This window comes from Macaca fascicularis, chromosome 4 (genome assembly GCF_037993035.2).
Source record: "Macaca fascicularis isolate 582-1 chromosome 4, T2T-MFA8v1.1".
Lineage (NCBI taxonomy): Eukaryota > Metazoa > Chordata > Mammalia > Primates > Cercopithecidae > Macaca > Macaca fascicularis.
Window position 1 is genome coordinate 133,016,196 of NC_088378.1, and position 25,753 is coordinate 133,041,948.

The 25,753-nt window shown below is 37.6% G+C and overlaps 1 protein-coding gene and 1 pseudogene across 15 annotated transcripts in view; one reads left to right on the top strand and one right to left on the bottom strand.

Moving 5' to 3' along the window:
- The window catches only part of BTBD9 (BTB domain containing 9), a 506,404-nt gene that overhangs the window by 28,784 nt on the left and 451,867 nt on the right, over positions 1 to 25,753 (top strand). For 11 of the 15 annotated variants that reach the window (XM_065542923.2, XM_005553116.5, XM_045390224.3 and 8 more), the window contains exons 2-4: positions 13,499 to 13,710; positions 16,969 to 17,332; positions 18,451 to 18,715. The exons of 2 other annotated variants lie outside the window; for them this stretch is intronic. In XM_065542923.2, coding sequence (XP_065398995.1) covers positions 13,526 to 13,710; positions 16,969 to 17,332; positions 18,451 to 18,715 — 814 coding nt within the window. In that variant the 5' untranslated portion in view covers positions 13,499 to 13,525. Of the gene's footprint in view, positions 1 to 11,595; positions 11,716 to 13,498; positions 13,711 to 16,968; positions 17,333 to 18,450; positions 18,716 to 25,753 lie in introns of those variants that run through there. 2 more of the 15 variants (XM_074038160.1, XM_065542922.1) reach the window with 2 other exon arrangements.
- On the bottom strand, positions 22,752 to 23,958 carry LOC102120223 (protein TFG pseudogene; annotated as a pseudogene).

Sequence of the window (25,753 nt, forward strand, 5' to 3'; positions counted from 1 at the left end):
AATTCTAAAAAGTCTCTTGTTAACTAAAATTCTGTCCACATCAGTGTTTGCTCATGTCTCATTGCACTGTTTCTTGGCACAAGTAGGAGGTCATCTATATTTTTAAGAAAATACATTTAAAAAAAAGCATCCTTTTGATAAATCTCTTTTAATAATTTCCACTGTTTAAATTTTTCAAAATGTCTTTTATGTAAAAGAGAAATCCATTCTTGTTCTAAAAGAAGGAAACACTTGAGAAATACGTTAAGTTTAATCATAAAACTTCCCAATCATTCCCTATCTTCCTACATTCCCACTTCTCTCTCTGGAGGTTACTGCTGTAAGCAGTATGATATGTGTGCTTGGAGTTGTTTTTTCTGTGTATGTTTATTTAATAAATATTTAGGTACCTCTAGATGCCACGCATGTACATATACATATTTGTATTTAGACGCACATATATCCTCACATGTATTTCATATATTTAAATAAATGGATCCTATTGTACGAGATCTGCTTGCTTATGTCACTTACCATACTTTGGCGCTCAAGTCAGAACATATAGATCTATTCCATTCTTATTGATGGCTATATTGTATAGATGCACTGTAATATATTTTCCATTCACTGTATTGATGGACGTTTAGTCTCCCCAGCTTTTTGCAGTTACAAGCAATGCTGTAATTAATAACCTTATACATTTCTAGAAGCACAATTGCTGGGCCGTAGGAAATGTATATTTAAAATTCTGATAGACTGCCAAACTGACCTCCAAAAAGCTGAACCAGTTTGTACTTACAACAGTATACGAGAACATTATTTTCTACATACATGATTTTGTTAGTTTTAGAGCTGGAAGGACTACAGAATGTGGCCTAACTTCCCTTTCCCTCTTTCGAGGGACTTAAAATGATCTGCCCAGATCTTACCCCCACAGAACTATGAGCACTTCTCCATTTCTGATCTTTGTTTCTATGAAGATATTATAGTTTAAGCACATTTTATATTGCAAGGTTCTACGACAGTGTTTATTTGTTTCTGTCTCTTCTCTGTTGTTACTCAGAACAAACTTCCTTTTCAGTCTCACATTTTCCATTAGTGCCACTGAGTGTCTCCTCCCCTTGCTGTGTTGTCTGCATGGAACATCTTTCATTTCATATCCTTAAAAAGCTACCTTCTTTAATTACTTAAATCTCATTTTATCCACAGGGCGTATGGGTTACTTTAGATTTACCATGGCTACAGCAAAGAGAGTATTTTATGAATCTTGTTTCGTCATCAGCGGCTGATTCCTGTTTGCCAAGTAAAACATAAGCTTCTTCGTTTATATACACTCTGAGAAGCTGGCATTTGTCTGTTACAACATTTCTGCTGGCATTTGTTTTTTACAACATTTCTGCTACAATTTGTCTGCTATAATTTGTCTGCTTTATATTTGTCAAATAATGTGATGCCATTTCAACTAATGAAGTCTAGCAACATTTAAAAAATTTGTTAACAACAATTTATTTTTTTCTTTTAGAAATGACCTTCAGAAAGTATTCTGCTTATAAAGTGTAAATAGTTTCTCTTCTTCTTGTGTCAGTGTATTTATTTCTAAGGTACCTGCATTGTAAGCTTCTGTTACAAAGGCATAGTTCCAATATCTTCTTTTGATGGGCTATGAGAATTTGTGTCAGTGACATCCTAAGTTGGTACTTTAGCTGAGTTGGTCACATACCAGTATTATGACTTTAGGTAAGGAATCAACTGATGAAATTCTAACGAACAGAGATCAGCTTTGATGCATATTTCAATCATGATAAAAGAAAGAGAATTCAATATTAGATGTGAATTAAATTTGCTCCATGAATGTTGTTCAAAACTGAGGATAGCAGTCTAATCATAAGCTCATCAATTATTCATTAGTGTCTTGAGGGTATTAGTGCACAGAATACGGAAGAACCATCCACTACCCTTTAGAGTTTTTGTTCTCAGAAGGAAAAAAAATTCTCTTTTTTTAAATTGGGTTTTATTCTCCCACACTGTAGGTGAAGTGTATGTACACATAGAAGAATGTGAAAGGCAGGCCACATATTTGCTTATTTGTGGGGGTTTGTGGAAGTATGGTGGTAAAATTAAATTTGAAATATTAAAGGCTGGCAGTTTTATAGGAAAAGTCTATTTTCCTAATATTAGGAGAGACATGGACTTCTTGGACTTAAACTCTTTTTTTTGAGATAAGGGCTTGCCCTGTCACCCAGGCTGGAGTGCAGTGGCGTGATTATGGCTCACTGCAGCCTTGACTTCCAAGGCTCATATGAATCTCCTGCCTCAGCCTCCAGTGTAGCTGGGACCACAGGTGTGCGCTACCATGCCTGGCTAATTTTTTGTTTGTTTTGAAGAGATGAGGTTTCACTTTGTTTCCCAGGCTGTAAACTCTTTTTGCCTAAGCTTTTTTTGTTCCTAAAATGAAGTTGTTGGCTTGAGTTGTGCCTGTTCCTTCCTTTATTCTTACATACACACTATAGATTTGGATTTGGAAGAATTCTTGGTCAATTCAGTGGCCCCTTAGCTCAGCCAGTATCAATGGCTGTAGTTTTTGGACAGTAACTCCTAGACTGCATGGGGATACCTGTTTCTGAGTTTCTTTTTCTTCTGCTGCTTCTTTTTTTAAAATCACAGTACAGAGTGTTATGTTGGAGTTAGAATAAAGTTAATGTTCATAAAACAAATGGGGAAGAGGTTATATGGGGCAAAAAGAGCAAAACACTAGTATAATTTGTGGAACATTTCCTTTAGATTATGTTCTAGAATGGCACAGATAAACTTATAAATCAAGATTTTATTTTCTACAGATTTCTCAGAGTTGATCTTTTTTATTTTACAATTCCACAGAAAATAGCCAAGATACCAGGTTTAACCGACAGTAGTCAAAGTATGCATAGTAGAACATTTTTATAACATTGTACAAATGAAAAGCCAATTTCCTTTACACAGACAATAATGCAAATGTTCACAGTAGCTTTGCTACAAAGAAATTAAAGTGCTGCAATTGATGATTCCACTGCTTTAATGGGAGTTCATGCTATAATAACCTTTATTAATTAGGAAAATATCATATAATTTAAATCTGAGCAAGAATATTACAGACCCATAAGTTGCCACTGAAGAAATTAAACAGAAATGGCTTGTCTTGTATTTTCAAATATTATTACAACTAATAACCTCTGCACTCATCATGACTTTTTCATTGCTTTTTGGCTCTAGGTGCATATATTTTTCTGCTCCCTGAATACAGATCATGCAGTTTTCAATGGCTTGGGACCAACAAGGCTGAGAGTATGGAAAAGGATAGTTATGTAATCTCTGAGATCCATAAGTGATACCAACTTCTTAGAGTTGCAGTCTATGACTTGTCATTCCTAAAAGTCATCTTATCTTATTTTATGGGAGATTGCCTTATAGGAAGTCACATACTAGAGCAAATGAGAAGTAAGAGACTGAGGGGAAAGTTTGGTGGCTGAATGAGGTAGGTTATAGGTAAACATTTGGAAGTTAGATTATGAAATCTGGCAAGTTTTTGTACCTGATCCTTTCTGAAGGGAAGGAAGAAGAAGAAGAAAGCTTCCGGATTTGGGGGAATTTAAAATCAGAATGAAGCTCAGTGGGGTCATTTGATACTTATTTTATTGGAAGATGCCTGATTTGAATGATTTTGTTTGTTTTTTCATAGTTACTTGGGAAAGGTTGTTTTAATAAGAGGTTGAATCCAGAGAGACTGGAGAGTGCTTGAATTGAATAGCAAATAAAAATAACTTGGCAAATTATAAATTGGGCCTTTTTTTTTGCCTTGGGAGTCTTGATATTTTGTGATTAAATAATAAATAATAAAGGAGTAGCTTCTCCCAGCCACCACAGAGTTAGTTATTATACAAAGTGAGCCTGGAGCATTTCATAGTCTAGAAGAACACTTCTCAAAAGATGGCCCAAGGCTACTGGTCCAAAACATATTGGCAAATAGGAGGAAATATCAGTCTTTCATTTATGTATATCCTTTGGCAACTTACTGATAACCAGTCAAGTGAAGCACTAAGAGTATGCAAAATGTGGCATACGGAAACCCACATTAGCATAATACTACAGTTTACAAAGGCTTCTAATTTAAGTTTTCTACTAAGAGGTTTGGTTACTATGCAATGCATAACAACTTTGCAAAGCTCCACATATGAACATATGAACATGCATAAGGTAGAATTACTTTACATTTTAGAAAGACATATATCATCAATATATGTTGAGTTGAGCTTTTCATTGGTTTCCGTTCTTTTTTGTTATAAATTACTGTTTAGTCTTTATTTAAATTTCTTATAGGTTGTTCACTTAACCCTGTAGTATATATTGATGCATATTTGTATCAATAGTATTCTTATTTTGTAACTTTTAAGTAACTAGATTGTACATTGCAGTTCCAATGTGAATTATTCTCTTTGTATTAGCAAAGCACATGTATGTATAATCTTCCCAAAGAGAACTGAAAAATAGCATTTCATTCTTATCACCCTTGGCATGTTTTACCTGGTCTGAAGATGGTATGTTAAAGTTTGAGAACTGCTCCTCTGAGGATTTAGCTGGCAGGTCTAGAAGTCAGAGTCAGAATCATTTCTGATATCTTACATTCACTTAGCAAGGTCTTGTAAGTTCAGGACCTTGACAAACCCTTTCTGAATCTGCTACTTATTGAGTATGTGATTTGACAAGTTACCTAATCTTGCCTGTGTCTCAATTTCCTGTTTGTAAAATGGAAATTTTAAAAGTACCTACCTAATTCAATTCTTTGAATATTTAATAAGATGATATATGTAAAATGCTAGGACTGTCTGGCTTATAAGCAAGTCTTCAATAAATAGTAGCCATTATTGTTAGATGAGAAGTACTTTCAGTGTCCCTACTGTAAAATGGTTAATTTGTTACCAGATTCTAATTTGGTTTTAAGCTTGTTTTCAGATTAAAACATCCAATGAATATATATTTAGTCAACAAATATTTTAATGCTTTTTGTGTGGAGGTTCATTGTTAATTATATTGTGTGTTTCAAATGATTTATTTAATCATTTAAAATAATCAAGGGTCACTTTCTTATAAAATCTTTACCGCTAGTAAGTAGTAAAGTTGTCATATTGGCCATTTTCTTATTATTTGCTGTGTTGACAATGTTATATTATCTTCAATCAGTGGTTTCATTGTGGGAACTTTTTTTATTTTTTAAGACAGGATGTATTAGGGTTCTCTAGAGGGACAGGATTAATAGCGTAGATGTATATATGAAGGGGAGTTTATTAAGGAGTATTGACTCACACGATCACAAGGTAAAGTCCCACAATAGGTCCTCTGCAAGCTGAGGAACAAGGAAGCCAGTCCGAGTCTCAAAACTTCAGAAGTAGGGAACCCGACAGTGCAGCCTTCAGTCTGTGGCCAAAGGCCCCAGAGCCCCTGACAAACTACTGGTGTAGGTTCAAGAGTCCAAAAGCTGAAGAACTTGGGGTCTGATGTTCGAAGGCAGGAAGCATCCAGCATGGGAGAAAGATGGAGGCCAGAAGACTCAGCAAGTGGGCTGTTTCCCTTCCTGCTTTTATGCTGGCAGCTGATTAGATGGTGCCCACCCAGATTGAGGGTGGGTCTGCCTCTCTTGTCCACTGACTCAAATGTTAATCTCCTTTGGCAACACCCTCACAGACACACCCAGGAACAATACTTTGCTTCTTTCAATCCAATCAAGTTGACACTCAATATTAACCATCACACAGGGTCTTGCTTTGTCACCCAGGCTGGAGTGCAGTGGCATGAACATGGCTCACTGCTGCCTCAACCTCTTGGGCTCAAGCAATCCTCCTGCTTCAGCCTCCCTAGTAGCTAGGACCGCAGGTGCACACCACCATGCCACGCTAACTTAAAAACAAAACGTTTTATAGAGAAGGGGTCTCGCCATGTTGCCCAGATTATGGGAACCTTTTTATAATTCACTTCTCATTTTGTGAGAGAGAATTTTTAATTAAAACCAGATAACATTTGGAAATTTCACTTAAGCAAGCACATGTTAACTTAATACTTACCACGCACAAGTAAGGACACTACCTTCAGCCCTGCCTCTTTGTGGAATTCCCACTCTTCTCTCAAGTCACCTATTTATTTGGTGACACAAATGACTGTTTTTGACATGTAGATCATGAGAAGGAGGCAGTGCCGTCCACTTACTAAGAATTAGTAAAGCTGGCCGGGTATGGTGGCTCACGCCTGTAATCCCAAGCACTTTGGGAGGCTGAGGTGGGCAGATCACCTGAGGTCAGGAGTTTGAGACCAGCCTGGCCAACATGGTGAAATCCTGTCTCTACTAAAAATACAAAAATTAACCAGGCATAGTGGTGTGCGCCTGTAATCCCAGTTACTTGGGAGGCTGAGGCAGGAGAATCACTTGAACCCAGGAAGTGGAGGTTGCATTGAGCCGAGATCATGCCACTGCACTCCAGCCTGGGTGACAGAGCAAGACTCCCTTTCAGAAAAAAAAAAAAAAAAAAGAATTAGCAAAGCTGATTTTTATTCTCATTTTTCTAGGTTAAAAATTAATATCAATCCAGGCATGGTTGTGTGCACCTGTAGTCCCAGCTACTTGAGAGGCTAAGGCGGGAAAAGCACTTGAGCCTGAGTCTAGCCTGGGCAACATAGCATGACCTCATGTCTAAAATACATACATACAAACACACCAGTATAAATGTTAGTATTTTCTTTCCAAATTCCTGTGGTTTGTATTGCAGTCTCCGTGGAATATGAGCAGCCCACTTGGGAGAGCACATAGCCAGTTATGTGGATATTAACCCTTACTCTCATATAAGAATATAACTGATAATTTTCTGAGTTCTGTTCATTTAGTATTCTATTTAGCATCTTTGTGGTGGTTTTGGTATGGTACTTACGGAAATATTTGACTTTCTAAATCTCATAAAATCATGGCCTGGCCTACGAGTTTTAGAATTTACATTACTTGTTATCTAGTCCTACTTTCCTTAGTAGACAATGAGTTCTTCAAAAGTAGAGACTTCCATTAATCTTTGTGTTTCTGTCGCCTAGCACTGAGCCTGTATTGTAGAGAGAGCTCAATAAATCTTTAATTGAATGAATTATATACATATTCAGAAACTAGTTTGGCCATTGGCAAAGAAGTAGAGAATCAATGTGGTAACTGGAAACTGGAATTACATGCATGCTCAATAAAATAATCTTGTCAAATATGTTTTATGATACCATTCTTTAGTGGTCAAACCGGAGCATATTTATAAACATTTATTTGCAAACATAAAATTACAGAAATGACGAGACTTTGGACACTCAAGTCTTTCCCAGAGGAAAAGGTATGTCAGGAATCCTGTCATGTGAACTCCATTCATGTTCTTATATAGCACTTTACGAACTGGAGGATAATTCTCTTCTGCAAGGTTTAGAATTGGGTCTGCAAAATATCAGAGTCAAGGTTACCTCTAGCAGCATGGTCAGTCTTCACCTGTTTCCTTAGACTTTTGGATGACAAGGGTAGAGTATATATCAAGAGAAGTGAGTATCCTTCCTGTGAGAAGTAGAATGTGATTTTTTTTTTTTTTTTTTTTGGAGAGTGTTTAAGATGCAGACAGGACATCATTTATCTCCCCAAGCGATATTAATTTAAAGTTTAAGGAATACTCCTTCAAATTACATACCACATGGGTACCAAGAGCAGAAAGAAATTGCTAAACCATATGCTTGTAAATGCCATCTCTTTCCTCAAGAGAAAGATCATTTATATTTTGCAATTAAAGAGCAGAAGGTCTTTTTTCCCATAAAGGCTTTTCAGTCAGGAAATACACCGGGCAGAGAGGGCTTCCCAGGGGAGATTCATACAGTGTTCAAGGACTCTTTGGCATCTCCACCTTGTGGAACTTTGCCCTTTGACTATTTCCTGATTAAACAGTGGAGAATAAACTTTAATTCTAAAAAAATGTAGTTAGCCCTGGTTAAAGTAAAGTTTGTAAACACTTGTATAACTGAGCTTTAAGTAAAGAAATTGATGTTTGGGTCAACTTGGTTTTTTCCTCCTTAAGGGGCAATTACAACGTTACAGCACTATGAACTACATATGGTACTCTCAGTTTATTGATGGACATTGTTTATTATTTTGGTTAGAACAAATGGGTGTTGGTTTCTTACTGCATAATAAGCAGGCAATAACCCTCAGGGTTTTAGTACTGCTGCTTAAGTCATTTTTGATTTTTAATGCATTTGAATTCATGAAAGTTAATAGCCAAGAAAAATAGTATAGTTTCTATACCACCATCCCTGGTAAATAAATTCATATGAGGTCCCAGAATCCAAAACTAGTAATTGTGTATGGTACCATGAAACGTACCATTTCCTGGTTGAGATATTCCTGTCCTCTCTCAGTGTAAGTCCTTCTTCCCCCTGCCTTTCCTACTGTTCTTACCCCCATCTTGAAGGAACAGTTTGAGTGAATAGATTGCCCTTGCCCTATGCTGTGAGGATCAGCAAGTTTAGACTCCAGGACAGTCAATAGGGGCAAACTGAAGAACACTTTGCATCTGGAAAAATCTGCCTTAAGTCTAGAAAAAGTCAGACAGAAACTCTCTTAGGTGAAGATCTTTAGTTGGGAAATATCAGATGCAGTGTCCTAGTAGGCCATGCTCCCCAGGTATCTGATTTACCTGTCTTAGTGTAATGAACTTTTTTTTCCCTTGCTGGTTTTAGTGTAATGAACTTTATGTCCTTGCCTTCAAGTTGTTAATTAATTTTTCTCTGCGGAGATAATACATAGCCCCTCTGCTTGCCATTTCTGTCTTAGTCACTAAATCAAGTTCTATTGCTATGGCAAATCCAAACACTTGTTATCTCATACACAAAGCAATTTATTTTGTAATTTTGTGGCCAAACTTACTGAAATATTTGTTTATAGTTTTACTACAAATAAACATTATAACATTTGTAAACATTACAGAAGTATGTAGCGCACTATGCAAAATTTTCCCACAGCCCCAGTCTAGTGACTTAACCGTTGGTTAACAATTTGATGTATATTCTTGCATTTTCAGTGTATTTTTTTAAACAAGATATTTCACTATACTATTGTTTTATAGATTGTCTTTTGTATGTAAATACACATGCTTAAGATTTTTTTCAGTTCATTAGTATCTAACTTTATTCTTTTTAAATCATTTATAATATTTCATTGTATAGACATACCATTATTTGTTTAACCAATTCTCTTTAAATGGGCCTTCAGGGTTTTTTCCAGTTTTTTTGCAATGCAGAAAGTGCTGAAGCTGACATCCATATACATTTCATTTTGTACTCCTATGTGAATATTCAGCTTACTTTTTTCCAAATGGCTAGCCAATACCTTTTATTGAAAAAAATTCCGTATTTTCTCCCATTTAATTGAAATGCTACATTTATATAAATGATGCTCCTAGACTTACAATATGGTTACATCCTGATAAACCCATGGTAAGTTGAAAATGTGGATGTTTTTATAATATTGGATCATTCTATCCCCAAACAACTTATGTCTCTGTATTTTTCTTAAATCTTTCAGTGGAGTTTTATAATTTCCTTACATGTCCTATGAGTTTATTATTACAAGTTACCTGTGTTTTGCAGTTATAAACTGCAGATCTTTTTACTAATATTTTCTAGCTGGTTGTTTTTGGCATGGAAGAATGCTAGATACTTTCATATAATTATTTTATGTGGTCACTTTAGTGAACCCCTCTTATTTTCTCTAATTTTTCAGTTGATTCTCATGGATTTTTCATGTGGGCAGTCATTATCTGCAAATATTGATTTTTTTTTTTTTTTTTTTTTTGCCTCTTTGTTTCCTAATCCATTTAACTTAAATTTGGTTTTTCTTTTTTATCCTTTTGAGACAGGTTCCTGCTCTGTTGCCCAGGATGGAGTGTAGTGGCACAATTATAGCTCACTGCAGCCTTTAACTCCTGGGCTCAAGTGATCCGCCTGACTCAGCCTCCTAATTAGCTGGGATTATAGGCTCATGCCACTATGCCTGGCTAATTTTTAAGTTTTTTGTAGAGACAGGGTCCTGAGCCCCTGGTGTCAAATGATCTTCACATCTTAGCCTCCCAAAGTGCTGGGATTACAGGCATGAGCTCCTGTGCCTGGCCAACATTTTAAAATACACATAGGTAGACTGAAACTATCACTTTGTAGATAAACTATCCCATTGGTGAAACAATACTCATTTTCTGCATAAAACTGTGGCATTGGTAACTTTGTTAGTACCTTTGGATCTTTGCAATAAGATTCAAATTAAATTATATGCTAAATGAATTTTTTCTGTGGATCTTTTTTTTTTTTTTTTGGTATACTTGTACACCTGAGCAAGGGATGGAAACCTACAGCTGTAAGAGTCTAAATCAGTGGCTGTTTTTCCAGGTTGCTTAGTAGAATCACTTCAGAATGGTGATTCCAATGCCTGGGCCTCATTCTAGACTAATTAAATAAGAGTCTCTGATGAGTGGGACTCAAGCATCTTTTTTTTGTTGTTGTTTTTAAGCTCCCCATGTGATTCCATTATTGGGCAAGCTCACCGAGAATCACTAGTCTAATTAAAATTATTTCTGTATGCCAATAAAATTGTGTTTATTTTATCCTAAGTGGCTATTTTCTGTACATGAAACAGTTTCATGTTTCCATTTGGAAAAACATAATTAAAATGCAAGTTTAGCAAAATGAAATTAGATGTATTGAGAAGTAAAGCTCCAGAGAACTTATTGTGGTAGATATATACATATGTAATATTAATGTTTATGATATATCAGTTTAAGAATTATAAATTTCCCTTCTGAGCTGGTTAACCAAAAATCAATCGTTGTTCATCAAGAGTCATTTAGTGAGTAATTTGAGTATTAGCCATGACCTGAATTAAATATTAAGAAAATATACCAGAAAATATATTTACTGGGTATATACATTGCATTTTTTTCAGCCAGGAAGAGCGTTTTGTTTAGAGTCATGGATGATCATTGAAATATTGGATAGTGATGTGAGAGTTTGTATTGAAGAGGTTTTGAAGTCAGGTTCCAGTAGCTTTCTGAATTTCCTGGCCAACACAGGAAATGATCATAGGAACATCAGTTGGGTAACCCAGCAGGAAACAAACAAAAAACCTCCCAGTCTGATCCTTTGCCTAGAGTACAGTCAGTCCTTGAGGTCAGTCCTTGATCACAGGGTAGGCCAGGGGCTAGCAAACTGTGTCCTGCAAGTCTAATCTAGGTCTTTTCTAGAAATAGCTTTATTGGAGATAGCCATGTTTATGCATTTTCTTATTGCCTATGGCTGCCTTTAGGCTCCTACCATAGAGCTGAATCATTTGACGTAGATTGTATAACCTGCAAAGCTTTAAACTATGTACCATGTGAACCTTTATAGAAAATTTTCCAACTCCTGTATTACACTGTTGTTGTATATACACATTAAGACTCTTGTATCATACATTACTTGCTCATACTCTCAAATAGATCCTCTTAAGCTGAATTTGGTCTTTCATACACAAGTGACTAGAGATTATTCTGTTTTTAGGGCTTTCACATGGAGGCTGCAGTTGAGGGAGAAGGATTTCCCTTGGCAGTTAGGGGATTATCCTGCTAGTTCTCTGATGTTCCTACTGTAGGGAACCAGGATTTTGCTCACTTACCTGGGGTAGGTGTTTTCTTGCCTAGCTCATTTTCCATGTTCTTCTGCATCACTGCTATTGCTCCCCCTTTTGAGGGTGGGTGTATGGTACTAGGTTAACTGAAGCAGGCAGATTCGGAATCTGGTCCATGAAGATCTTCCATTGCAGTCACAGGAGAGAAAGATCATTTTTCACACACTTTGCTAATGATCTGGATGTGGGGGTTTAAAGATTAGGAGCTGTTCAACCTTTAATTGTGGTTCAAGTGGAGAACTCAAAAAGGTGTGGAGGTCTAGCAGAGAAAACATATCTGGCTCAATTTCTCTAGTCTCTGATGTAGCGGAGGGGTAGATGGCTACCTCTGAGCTAACAACCACCTCTTCACCTGGGGCATCTGAATGCTAGCCAAGGCTCTAACATACTTGCCGGTTACTTACACTTATCAAAGCAGTACCTTCAATTAGCTGGCCATGATGGTACACACCTGTAGTCCCAGCTACTTGCCAGGCTGAGGTGGGAGGATCACTTGAGCCTAGGAGTTCCAGGTTACACTGAGTGGTGATCGCGCCACTGCACTACAGCCTGGGCAACAGAGCAAGACCAACTTTTTTTTTTTTTTAAATACCTGCAAGTACATTCGGTATTAAAAAATAGAACCATTTTAAGCTTTCTAAGACTATAACCCCCCCACCCCACCCCCGCCACTTTCTTACATGTAAAGCTGTTAATCATGTTTTCCCTTTGATTTTCAGTTACTTTTGTAGAAAGACATTGCATACAAAAGCAAGGAAGGTGCCTGGAAATGAGACAAAGTGTAATGATGTTCTGGTAAACAGCCTGATCATCAGAGCAACAAGTTTGGAGTAGAAGCCACAGTCTTGAGAAAACTGTTAGAGTTACTCTTCTGTTGGATGTGGGGAGCTTAGGACGCTAATGCAAATGTTCATTAATAAATGTCAAGTTATTTTTGTGACTCCAAAAGGTTATTGTTATTATTATTATTATTATTTTTGAGATGAAGTTTCGCTCTTGTGGCCCTGGCTGGAGTGCAATGGCACCATCTTGGCTCACCGCAACCTCCGCCTCCTGGGTTCAAGCGATTCTCCTGCCTCAGCCTCCCAAGTAGCTGGGATTAGAGGCTCCCACCACCACACCCAGCTAATTTTGTGTTTTTAGTAGAGACAGAGTTTCTCCATGTTGGTCAGGCTGGTCTCAAACTCCTGACCTGAGGTGATCTATCCGCCTCAGCCTCCCAAAGTGCTGGGATTACAGGCATGAGCCACTGTGCCTGGCCCCAGAAGATTTTTTTTTTTTTAATAAAATATTTGAGATGGTTGCATACCAAAACTTCTTATTTGAAATCTGATTATTTCACTTACTCTGTTTGTAATTTAGGCCTAGATCTATGCCTGAATGACTTTTCTATTGGGTATAGTTGTACCCAACCTTACTCAGTATATCTATGCAAAAGAGAAGTTATTCTGATTGTTGATTTTTCTTTTCCTAAGGTACTGTAAGGAATATGGGACCTGTGTTTGGGCTCAGTTTTCTAGACTGATGGCTCCAAGTGCTGTTAGTGTTTGGAGACTGGCATTTTTGCTTTCCTAGTGTGAAGAAGGGAGTACAGTTAAGGGAAGCAGACTGAATTCCTTCTCAAAATAAATGGGTTAATAAAGATACCATTGATTAACTTTCTCACGGGAATTTTTGTAAGCACTTTAAATTTTTACTTAGCTATGTTTATGGTATGTGATTTTCTATGTGTACTCCCCTCCCCCCACTAACTCTCATTCCTTCTTCATATGATAGATCAGCGACTATCATCTGTTCCACAAGATGAGTAACAGCCACCCTCTTCGCCCCTTCACTGCAGTGGGGGAAATTGATCATGTGCACATTTTGTCTGAACATATTGGTGCCTTGTTGATTGGGGAAGAATATGGCGACGTCACATTTGTTGTGGAAAAGAAACGTTTTCCTGCCCACAGGGTAATTTTAGCAGCCAGGTGCCAATATTTTCGGTAAGTGTGTAATACTTTTTTTGAAAATTCAGTTCACTAGTAGAAAACACTGGCATTTTCTGCTCTGTGAAAAATACATAACCAAGTATAATGACAAATTCTTGCAGTCCCTCAATTCTGTATCTATAAAGATTTCATCCTTGTAGACTTGGTTATTTTTTGAGAATCACCTTTTCCTTTAGGAGCCATCTTAAAATGAAAGGGTTGGAAGGTTTCCCAAACCAGATAGTGCCCAATCAACCATTTTTCAAGGTGTCAAGAATGTTTCTCAGGCTGAGTCTTCGTTACCCTCACTTTCTCCTCCCAATAGATGGCTAATGGGACTAAAGCTTCTTTTTGTATAGGTAGACTGCCTTGTGGACCTGCTAATGGACACATATACCACTTGGTTTGGGACTCCTGAGGTCTAGGACCTGTTAGTAACCCAGCAGATCTAAGACGTGCACTTGTATGCAGCTGTTGTTGGTCACTTGGGTCCTTAATTTCCAGGGTTATAAATCTTAAGCTGATCTTTAAGTACTCTGCATTTTACCTAATATTTGTTAAAAGGGAGTCATCACTGAATTACTGAGTGAGTTATAATTTGTGCGTAATAATGGATCTTTTTCTATTTTTAAGGATAAAGATGTTCCACAGAGTTATAGATTTATCTGGGAAACTTGGTACCTGAAATGGAGATTCCACTGGCTTAGAGAAAATTTCAATTACCTTCTAGTGATAACTGCAGTCTGGCTTTTATAATCAGAATTAATCAAGACAGCAACACTTAGAGTCAGACACGTTGTGGTAAAGTGTGTCTCCTGGAAATATTTACTGTGTAGCTAGAGCTCCTATGGTTTTTCATGAACTTCCAGTTTTACACATGTAAAATGCCAATGTGGATGAAACCAGGAGCCTAGAAAAGTGAGGAGTCTGTTAAAAGTTGTAACACTCTCCTATTCTTCCTAGCGGTCAACTCTAGCCATTATTTGTTATCATCTGTCCTCTGCACACTTTTCGTTTTCTGTTTCTTCCCCCTTTTAAAATTTCAGTCCAGTCATTACTATTAAAGTGTTTTACAAGAGTCCACTTTTTATTAAGTCAGAACTTCTCGGCCTGTGTTTATTATTTATTAATACAGTATACCTTGTCCTCTTTTAAAAATAATTTGAAACAACTCTATGAGGGTTTCTTTTAGGTGATTAGTATATCCTTAAAAGAAACTCAACTACTTTTAGAAATTTGAAGATTGTATTGAGTGAATGGAATATACTCCCCCCACTTACTGACCTTGTTCTTGATGTCTTTGTAGATATTGAACCTTTGTAATATTTGCTGGTTCACTAAGCTAAGCTCAGAGTCTACCTTAGACTACCTTAGAGCTAAGCTGTACCTCTAAGTCTACCTTAGAGCTAAGCTCAATGCTACCTTGGACAGATTCTCAATGCTGACAGTATTCATGTACAAAGGAATGTTAACTGTCAGCTGTCAGAAGAGGCTTAAGTGCTGTCATAATAGCCTATCAATTCCCAGATAAGGAACTTATAGGAGGAAACTCTTCATAGTAAACATTGAACCTCTGTGCTTGTCTCCTTGTTGAAGTTGGGGGTTCATATTTACTGTTCCAAGGGAGCCTCATCAAAACCACTTTTAAAGCATTGAGAATCCAGATAAATACCATGAATCATACAGGATTGGGGATAAGTCTTGAGGTCTCCTCAAGAAGGAGAAGTTCTTTAATTTGGTAATTTTAGGGTAATGGTTGGATGCTCTCTGGATTAATGGAAACCTTCAAGGGCATTTTTAGGCAGAGTATAACCCAGTGAAGAGGTATGCTCAGAATATTCATGAATCTTTTCTGGGTGGTTTCAACTATTTTCCTGGGGCAAGCAAGAATGCTAGGTCCTGGGAAAGGGTGGGACAAGTTCCAGGTAGGTAACCCTGAAATGCTAGTCCTCCTCTGAGAATTTTAGTAACAGAGAGAATCTCTTTCTTGCTTCCAGTCTCTTCCTCTCACTTTTGCTTCTTTTCTTTCTCATTCTGTATTCTTCTCTCCCTTTTCTGCACTTCTCCCTTGTCCTCTTCGTCCTTTCTTTCCTGATAGGTTGAAAGTTTAATTGGTTCATATTGTTCCTCTTGATTAATAGAGGTAGAAATTCAAATTCATTACCTAACTGGATTGTCTAGTTTTCATTTTTTTTTTTTAGATAAGCAATAATGTAGGGCTTTTTGTTTAATCTGAAAGGAAAAAAAATCACTGTAATCCTATCAGTAATTTCATTTTTAATTTATAAAGTGACAGATGAAAGTCTTTGTCTCCCAGCCATCTAATACCATTTCCCAGAAGTAAGTGATGTTAAGAGTTTAATATGAATTTCCTCTGATTTTTCTTGATTTAAAGAAATATCTGAATAGACATACGTGCATAAACATGTAAATATGTGGTTATATACTTTTTTCATGCAGTACATATGGATCTGCAATTTTACTTACTTGCCTACCATATCCTGGACATGTTTTCAAAACAGTACCTATTGGTCTCCCTTGATCTTTCTAATGGCTGCATAGAATGCATATATCACAGTTTTTTTTAACCATGTTGCTGTTGATGGACATTTAGATTTTTTCTAGTGTTTCAGTATGTTTTCTTAAACATTTTTCTTTACTGTATTACTTCTCTAGAATTGAGTCCTAAAAGAGAGATTACTGAGTTGAAGGGTATACACATTTTAGGTTTGACTAGATACTACTAAATTACTTTCCATAAAGGGCTGCCCATTTATACTCTCAAAGCAGTGTGTCAAAGAACCTGTTTTTCCATTGCTTTTGCAGCACTGATATTAACAAGCCTTTTGATTTCTGCCAGTCTTACAGGGGAGAATGGCATCGTATTGGTGTTTATCTTTATCTGATTATATCTTTTCCTACAGAGTTTTACTTTTTAAACTGCCGTATTGACCTTTAACATCTTTATACCAACTTCATTGTGCCTCTCAAGAGATCACTCTCATCTTCCTATTTAATATCTATCACATATCTTGAGCTTTCAGAGTATCTCATTAGTTCAGTGGTTTATAGAATTAATTCAAACAGTTTTGAAATCATTCCTCTTGCTTCCTTTAAAGAACCATTTTAAATGACTATTTTGCATTTTTTCACTTGGATCTTTGTGTCATTAAACAAATTTATATTTGCATAATGTTGATAACTGTTACTTCCAGTATTTTGTAGCAAATCCTATTTGAGAGTTTCTTCATGTGTTTCTTCCCTGATGTGCAGAGCATTATTGTATGGTGGAATGCGAGAGTCTCAGCCTGAAGCAGAAATTCCTCTCCAAGACACCACTGCAGAAGCATTCACAATGCTACTCAAATATATCTACACTGGGCGGGCAACGCTGACAGATGAGAAGGAGGAGGTGCTGCTGGACTTTTTGAGCCTGGCTCATAAATATGGATTTCCAGAGCTAGAGGATTCTACCTCTGAGTATCTCTGTACCATACTGAACATTCAGAATGTCTGCATGACTTTTGATGTTGCCAGTCTCTACTCACTTCCCAAGTTAACTTGTATGTGCTGCATGTTTATGGACAGGAATGCTCAGGAGGTGCTCTCAAGTGAAGGTTTCCTCTCCCTTTCTAAGGTGTGTCATTTGTCTACAAGTAATTTATAGGCAGCATTGTTTTCTTTATACCTATACCATAGAAGTATAGCAGTGGACTAAGAATAATTTAAAAAAAAAACATTGATATCAAAGAGATTATCTGGTCTAGCCACTTGCATCTAGCTACTAGGACTCTAGATCATAAAAGAGAGGGGCTGGTTGGTTGTGTTTTCTTTTAAGGTTCTTCTGGTAAGTTTTATATGCAAAAGAGACTGTGCGGCTGAGTGGTTGTTTTCAATGTAGTGACAATCAGATAGGGTCCTTTTTGGTGTTGCATACTACCTTTTGGTTTTGTTTTTCTCTGACAGAGAGTGTGACTAATAATTCCTTAGAGCAAGCAGGCAAATTCATAAAGGAGATCTGATGCATCATTTGATGTCTTTAAGTCACTGCTTTCTTTGCTGGCTTAAAATTCAGTGTTATAGCTAGAGTAAAACTGTTTTGCTCAAATCTTCCTTTGAACTCTGGATGCCGATTGTCTCTACATTTCCCTTGTTGTGTTCCTTCTAGAACCTGGATATTTCTAATGAGAAAACCTATTGAAAAGCTACATATCTTGATTTGAGGGTAAATTAAGATCTGTGTTATCCTATTTCATATTTTTATACTGAATTTTTAAAGACAGTGATCTTTGAGGGTTGCACTATTGTTGCTGGAGGTCAGTTTGGAGATCTGAGAGCCAAAAATATGGTGGTGAAGTAATACTGTGCAACAAAATACTTTGAATTTTAAATGCCAAATATGTCTTTCTAACTTAACAACGTACACTCCCTTGAAGAATCTGTATGTATTGACAGCTTTTCACTTTGGCGTTTTTCTTTTTGCTGTTTTAAAAAAGATGAATGCAGATGTGTTTGGAAAGATTAAATGTTTGATGTAGTGGTACAAGATACCTGAGCATAAAAGAAAGGTGCTACCATCCTGGTTGTTTACATAGCCATAATGAGCTGGAGGCTGTGTGGCACAAAGCATAAGGGAAGGAGAGGGTCAAAAAGAGTTAATTGCCTAAGTTATGCTTGTTCTGTAAGCTTTTACTGATTGATCATGCAATGGTTGAACGTCATATAACTGGAATTTTACCTTTTTATCCTTTTCAGACAGCACTTTTAAACATCGTGTTAAGAGATTCATTTGCAGCTCCCGAAAAAGATATTTTCCTAGCCTTATTAAACTGGTGTAAGCACAATTCAAAGGAGAATCATGCTGAAATCATGCAGGCTGTACGTTTACCTCTCATGAGCCTCACAGAGCTTCTGAATGTTGTGAGGCCTTCGGGACTGTTGTCTCCTGATGCCATCCTGGATGCCATTAAAGTGCGATCTGAGAGCCGGGATATGGACCTCAATTATAGAGGCATGCTCAGTAAGTACCTATCTATCCTAAACTCACCAAAAAGGTTGGTGTGCCTCTGATGCCGTTAAAACTGCAAAACTACTACAGAACTGTATAATGCGAGTGTACATGAAATGTACGTTTATGAACAGCTAGCTTTGCTTCCTATGGAATGTCTTTCTCTGTCATTTTCCTGTTAATTCCTCCTGAGATTGATTAGCCTTTGTAGGCCCCAAAATAGGTATTTTTTGCCATTCCTGGACAGATTTCTCACCTGCTCCCCAGAATGTCAGAAATGGACACTTTCCTAAAAAGCTGCTTCTCATGTTAAGACTTTTTCTTTCTTCCTCCATCAAATAAATACTGAGTAAATGCTATATACTTACTATTTTGGGTATCAAGAACATGGAGATTCTTTTTTTTTTTTTTTTTTGAGATGGAGTTTCACTCACTCTTGTTGCCCAGGCTGGAGTGGAAGGTGCAATCTTGACTTACTGCAACCTCCGCCTCCCAGGTTCAAGTGATTTTGCTGCCTCAGCCTCCCGAGTAGCTGGGATTATAGGCACCCACCACCACACTTGGCTAATTTTTATTTTTAGTAGAGACAGGGTTTCACCATGTTGGCCACGCTGGTCTCAAACTCCTGACCACAGGTGATTCAGCTGCCTCGGCCTCAGAAAGTGTTGGGATTACAGGCGTGAGCCACCACACCGGGCTGAACATGGAGATTCTAAATAACAATAATAATAGATAACACTTATGTAACATACATACATAGTGTAGCTAACACTTATGATACTTATCACCATTAATGAATTTATAGCAATTAACACTTACAGAGTGCATAGTATGTATCAAGAACAGGTCCTACACGACCATTTAATTCTCACAACTCTTTGAGGTTTATACTGTTATTGACTCCATTTTACAAAATGAGGAAACTGAAACAGAGAAGTTAAGTAACTTGCCCAAGGTCACACAGAAAGATGGCAGAGCTGAGAGTCAAACCTATGTAGTTTGGCCCCAGAAGTTGTGTAATTAACCACTAAACTATGCTGCATAATTGTTAAACATAGTCTCTGCCTTTGATCCTTTTAATTTCATTGTGGAAATATGACATAAACTCCCATGAAAAGTTAAATACAACAATATTCAAGGGAGCACATGTTATAGAACTTCAGAAGAAAGAAGTGGCTTGGAATGATTGAGGGATATTTCATGGAGGTTATGAAGCTTGAGTTGAGCCTTGACATTTGATTTGAATAGTATAAGAGTTGGGTAAATTTCAGATGGGTACAATCATGAGGTTAATAGACAGAGGTTTGAGCATTTGAAGAGACCATAAATAGAAGAGCTTGATTAGAGTAGAAGGCTATTATTGATTAGTAGCAAAGAAACTATGTGAAGGTCAGCTTAGGCCAGTTTATGGAAGTCTTTGAAACTAGATTGGAATCTCCCTTATATGCAGTGCAGAACCAATTTGAGAGAGGGAGAGTGGCATGCATACAGTGGTGGTTTTAAAAGACTGATCCATAGTGCTGTATTTGAGTATTTAGAATAAGGGAAAACTGATTCAGGGAGACCAGTGAGGAGAGTATTTAATCTATGCACAATTGATACTACCTGAAACCAGATTGGTGGCAGGGAAAATGGAAAATAATGAATGATTAGAACAGATACTATGGGAAAAAATAGATCTTGGTGATTCAAAGAATTTAAATTTGGGGATTAAGTTTAGGAAAAAGTTACCATTTGTTATCAAATCTAAGAAGCCAGAAATTCTGAGGCACCATTATTTTATGTTCCACTAAGAAAAGAAACAATACTGCCAATTAACTGTGACACACTATGATGTCTGCATCGCAATTTCTGAAATTAAAAAATTAGAACACCAGGTGTGTCTGTAATGAAATACAGTACAGTACTTCTTTGAAGAAGATGGTGAGCTTGTTTTTAGATTGAGTTTGAGGGTTTTGGGGACATGCAGGTTGTAAGTTCTGTCCCAAGCTAGTCATTTCCCTGAGTGATATCTTCTTGACTGTGCCTTTAAACACTCTCTTGAAATACTGATTGATCTTAAATAGATGTTAACAAAATTCTCTCCTGACTATCAGGTCTAGATTTCTTTTCACTGGGCATAGAAGAAGAAACGTAGGTTTTGGCCCAGACAAATTTGACCTCAAATCCTGAATTAGTTACTTACTAGTTGTGCGATCTGGTATTAAATTATTAAGGAATCTTACCTTTTACATCTCCTAGCATTGTTATGAGACTTAATTGAAATAATGTGTGCAAATAATGTGTGTAAGATCAATATAGGAAAGCATTGTTACCATATATCATTTTGATGTTTTTTTTCCTCTGTACATCTGTGTGAGAATTACCACCTTGATCACATTGTTTTAGACATTTTTGTTTACTTGTCTTTGTTCCTTGAAGGCAGAGATGATCTTTGTAGGCCTTATTGATCTCTATATCCTCAACATTTAACACACTAAATAGCATATGATGGATACTTGGTGAATGCTTAGTGAATGAATGCAGGGAGAAATGTCTAATAGGAAGTGGGAACACATTACTGTTTAGGAACCAGTCAAAGCTGGTGATAAAAGAGTTGAAACCTGAGCTGCTAGAGTATAGAGAAAGAAGTAAAAATCAAAGTCTGAAACTTGGAGAAAACCTATAGTCAGGGAACTTAAGGTAGAGAAGGAAAGAGGAAGACATTTGGGATAGAAGAGAGTTACAGAGGACAGCCAGAGGAGAGAGCTTTCACATGGATTCAATGGTCAGTGGTAGCTCATGATGGGGAGGTCAAGAAAATTGAGAGATAACTTTTGGATATAAATTGTGATTAGTTGGTAAGTAACCTGGACGGAAGATTGGCTGCCAGGGAATTAGGCCATGGATGTTTGAAAAGATAACAGAGATAACATATTGCCTCTCTGATTTGTGAATTGGATTGAAAGGTAGTAAAAACATAGTATGGTAGCTAGAGAGATTGGGTTAGGAGAGGTCCAGGAAGAAATCAGAGGTGCTAGAGAATGGTATTAGTTAAGTGTCAGCTTTGGATAAAGTGTGGGAGGATGGCAAGTGAAGAGGTAATAAGATGAGTAATTAGTGTTAGGCTTTTCAAATTCTCATGTTGGATCCTGTCTTATATAAGCTCCTTTCCTTCTCTTGCCCTACATTTGATTTGAAGTGCTGAAAAGGCCCTAGAACTGGATTCATTATAGGGATAATCTTGGGACGTGTTTGCAGGAGTGAGGATTTCTTTTGGACATTTCACATGGTTACTGGTAGCTTGGAATTGATCAACTGGTCAGTATAAGGGTAGTACCTGGGTTACAAGAAACTCTTGAGATTAGTTGCAAAATGGAGAACTTAGCCAGTTGAGTCACTCAGTTCTGAAATGATAAATATACAGATTGTTGTTTATCAATGTTAAATTCTTCGCTTTGGAGTGAATGATGGGGAGCTCAAGGAAGAGATTATGTAAATGTTTGGGAATCCTTTAACTTCTAAACTTGAGTAATGATTAAGTAACAGTCTGCTTTTCCTGACTTTTAAAGCCAGGAATAATATGAATAATAAAAGCAGTAATATAAATACAAGGAAGCCTTATACTTCCCTGTTTTTTTTTATTCAATCATCTATATTAATCTATCAGTCTTACATTTTATACATAACATCTAGTCGTATTCTCAAAGGTCTCTACTTTAGTACATCATGTTAATAGCAGAAAGCCAAGTAAGATGACTAAACCTGACACTAGCATTTTAATATCCTCTGTACAAGGGAAGCTAGAAAGTCAATCACTTTACACACATGTAAGAGTAGTGTTCCAAAATAACCAAGAAGTTGCTATATTTTTAAGCAAGGAGGAAGAACTTTGATTTTGGTCTTTGTGTTCCAGCAAATTATACTTTCAATTAACAGCAACAAAGATATCATAAAAAATGCTCTGCTTTGAAAATTTCTGAACTTCATTACAGATTAAAACAGTATTTTGGAGTCTTTTGGGAGGCCAGTAGCCAGCAGCTACATTCATTGGTGTAGATGAGCCTCCTTATTGATAACCAGGTCCAGGTTGGGTATAGCCCAGACCAAAGGGAGGACATATAAGGATTAGGCCCACTTGGAGGAAGGGTCATGCTACTTACAGGAAGTGAAGTAAAACCTGGTCTTGGTTGATAGGCCCAGGCCCCAGGTTGGCTTGGAGCCATTCTAGGTTGAGAGGCGGGGGCCACAGTGTAATTAGTAGGCTGAGAAGTTTGGGAAGTTTGTGCAGGATAATTGCTTGCCTGGTACTGTGTGGCGGCTGAGCAGGCAGTTGTTGAGGCTGACCAGAAAGGCAGGAGCTGGTGCCTAGGTGGTTGGTTGTTGGCCATATCCTTGGAACTGCTGAGGTTGTTTAGGGTCCATTCTGCTGACTCTGGCTTGTTGAATACTGAATCCCATACTGTTGAGGCTGCTGAGGTGGAGCCTGTAGCCGCTGTGACCATAGCCAGCCTGTTGCTGGTACTGTTGGTCCAGCTGACTTTCAATCTGACCTGCTTGTATTTTAGCTTCTGCATATGGTGGTTGCTGTGGCTGAACTCCTGGTGGGTGAGCTGCTGCTGAGGAGGCGGCGGCAATGCTGTCAGGTGTTCCTGAACAGTCTTCTACAAGAGCACTGGGTTGCCCTGAAACCTGATCATCTGTTAAGCCAGACGCCGACGTAACATTATTTTTTATTTCATCTTGGTTTTTTTAAAGGGTCAAAAACGGACATACTTGCTGCCATAACCTGAATATACTGTTTTCCAGAAGAATCCAAAGAAGCAGGCTTTTCTTCCCTACCATCCACAGTATCATTTTCAGGGATACTGGTGGAAGGTCCTGGTTCTCCAGGTGATTCCAAGCTATCCAATAAATGATTCACTTTATTTCAAAGTTCTGTCAGTTCTCGACAGAGATATTTCACCTGACTTGATTCAAGGGGGTCTTGGTTGACCATTAACAAATAATGTCAGTTTCAGTGTCCTACTACACTGAATTGCAAAGGAAAGGTCAGAACTATCAAAAATTGTTATAAGATCATCATCTTTATCATTGTACTTTATTGTTACTTCGACATTGCTCAGAAACTTTCCCCTGAAAACTCGTTGCATCATTAGCACTAATTCATCGTAAGTAATATTAATATCTTCATTATGGATAGGAATTTGTGGAATATCCTCCCCAAGTTGAGCTTTCATGATTAGCTTCCCACTTAGGTTCAACTGTCCATTCATGGTGGACTCCAGGATGTTCTATATACACAACCCTAGAAAAAGAGGGCTTGTGGAGGCCACCGCCGCTGCCTCTCCATAGGTCTCCACCGACTGGGCCGACGCCAGGCCGCCAGACTGGGGTGTTGAGGGGAGTCGTGGTCACTGACCCCTCGGTTGCCCTCCATGGCCACTGCACCTCACTTGTAGGCTCATATGGGCCTGCCCAATCACCAAAAATAAGTTATTTTCTAAGTAAACATTATTTTATTTGTTTATTTTTTTTGAGATGGAGTCTCACTCTGTCACCCAGGCTGGAGTGCAATGGCGCGACCTTGGCTCACGGCAACCTCCACCTCCCAGGTTCAAGTGATTCTCCTGCCTCAGCCTCCCAAGTAGCTGGAATTACAGGCACCCACCACCATGCCTGGCAAATTTTTGTATTTTTAGTAGAGATGGGGTTTCACCGGGTTGGCCAGGCTGGTCTTGAACTCCTGACCTCAGGTGATCCACCTGCCTCGGCCTCCCAAAGTGCTGGGATTACAGGTGTGAGCCACCACGCCCGGCTAGTAAATGTTACCTTAACATTTATGTCATTGTTTTCTTTTATCAAATTTCTTCACTGTTAAGGGAAAAAAGGATTATTTCAGAAGTGTTCCTGGGCTGATGACTTGAAAAGATAGGTCTGTTTATTTTGAAGTTATTGACAGAATTTGGTTTTGCTATTGTTGTTCTTCCCTGGATGTAGATTCTGTGTCTTTGGGGACTTTTCATGAAGTGTAGAGAGGTTTTATCTTGGGACTGGGATATAGAGATTAATACTTTTTCTTTGAATTTATTATCATTGGTTACTGTAAGGTTTAATTCTTAGAGCTGCATGTCCTAAGGCTTTTACCAAATTACAGGGATTTTTTTCCCCCTTTAAAAAAAAAAGAAGATCCAAACAGTCTTTTAAACTTATCTGTGATGGTCTTTCTGGACAGTAGTTTAGACTAGCTTTATGCATATATAATAATGAACATTTTTCTATACAGCTGGGGAAAGAGAATTAACTTTTTAATGAAATTTTTGTTTTAGGATATTTGAACTACCTGTACCTCTGCCAAACATTTAGCTTTGTCTTAGCTGTGGAGATATTTCTATCTATCCTAAAAGTTGGTGCTTTTTTTTTTTTATTAAGGCTGAGTTATATTTCCTTTTGTATATCTCAGGTTTTAGATTTGGGGAAAGAGAGTTATTTCTTGTTTTTGCATGTTTATAGTAGGGAGCATATCACAAATTCTATCCTCAAGATATCTTTATTGAATAAAAAGTCAATCTGTTTGTAGGACTGCTAAGTTACATTATTGGTTAATACATAAATGTGCGTGTGTGTGTGTGTGTGTGTGTGTGTGTGTGTGTAGGTGTGTAGTCTGTCCTGTTTGCCCTGTACCTATCCCTGTAGTTTCCTCAGACTGAGGGAGCTTGCAACTGTGATACGATATTTCTTGGTTTGTTTGCTTAGATTCTTATACTAGGTTGAGCTTTTTGAGTAATGTAATTATGTTGCTTTGCCTTTGTTTTTCAAGCACCTACCTAGGACAGTGCCTGAATCTAGACTTTTGTTTTTTTAAGTGATAAATGAGTGGCTGAATGAATCCATCCCTGGCTTCTAAACTAGAATTTAAATTTGTCTCATCTATCACAAAGACACTAATAGTAACAGTGAACCTTTAATACTTTCAAAGCTCTTGGAGCTGGGCGCAGTGGCTCACACTTGTCATGCCAGCACTTTGGGAGGCTAAGGCAGGAGGACCACTTGAGGCAAGGGGTTCAAGAT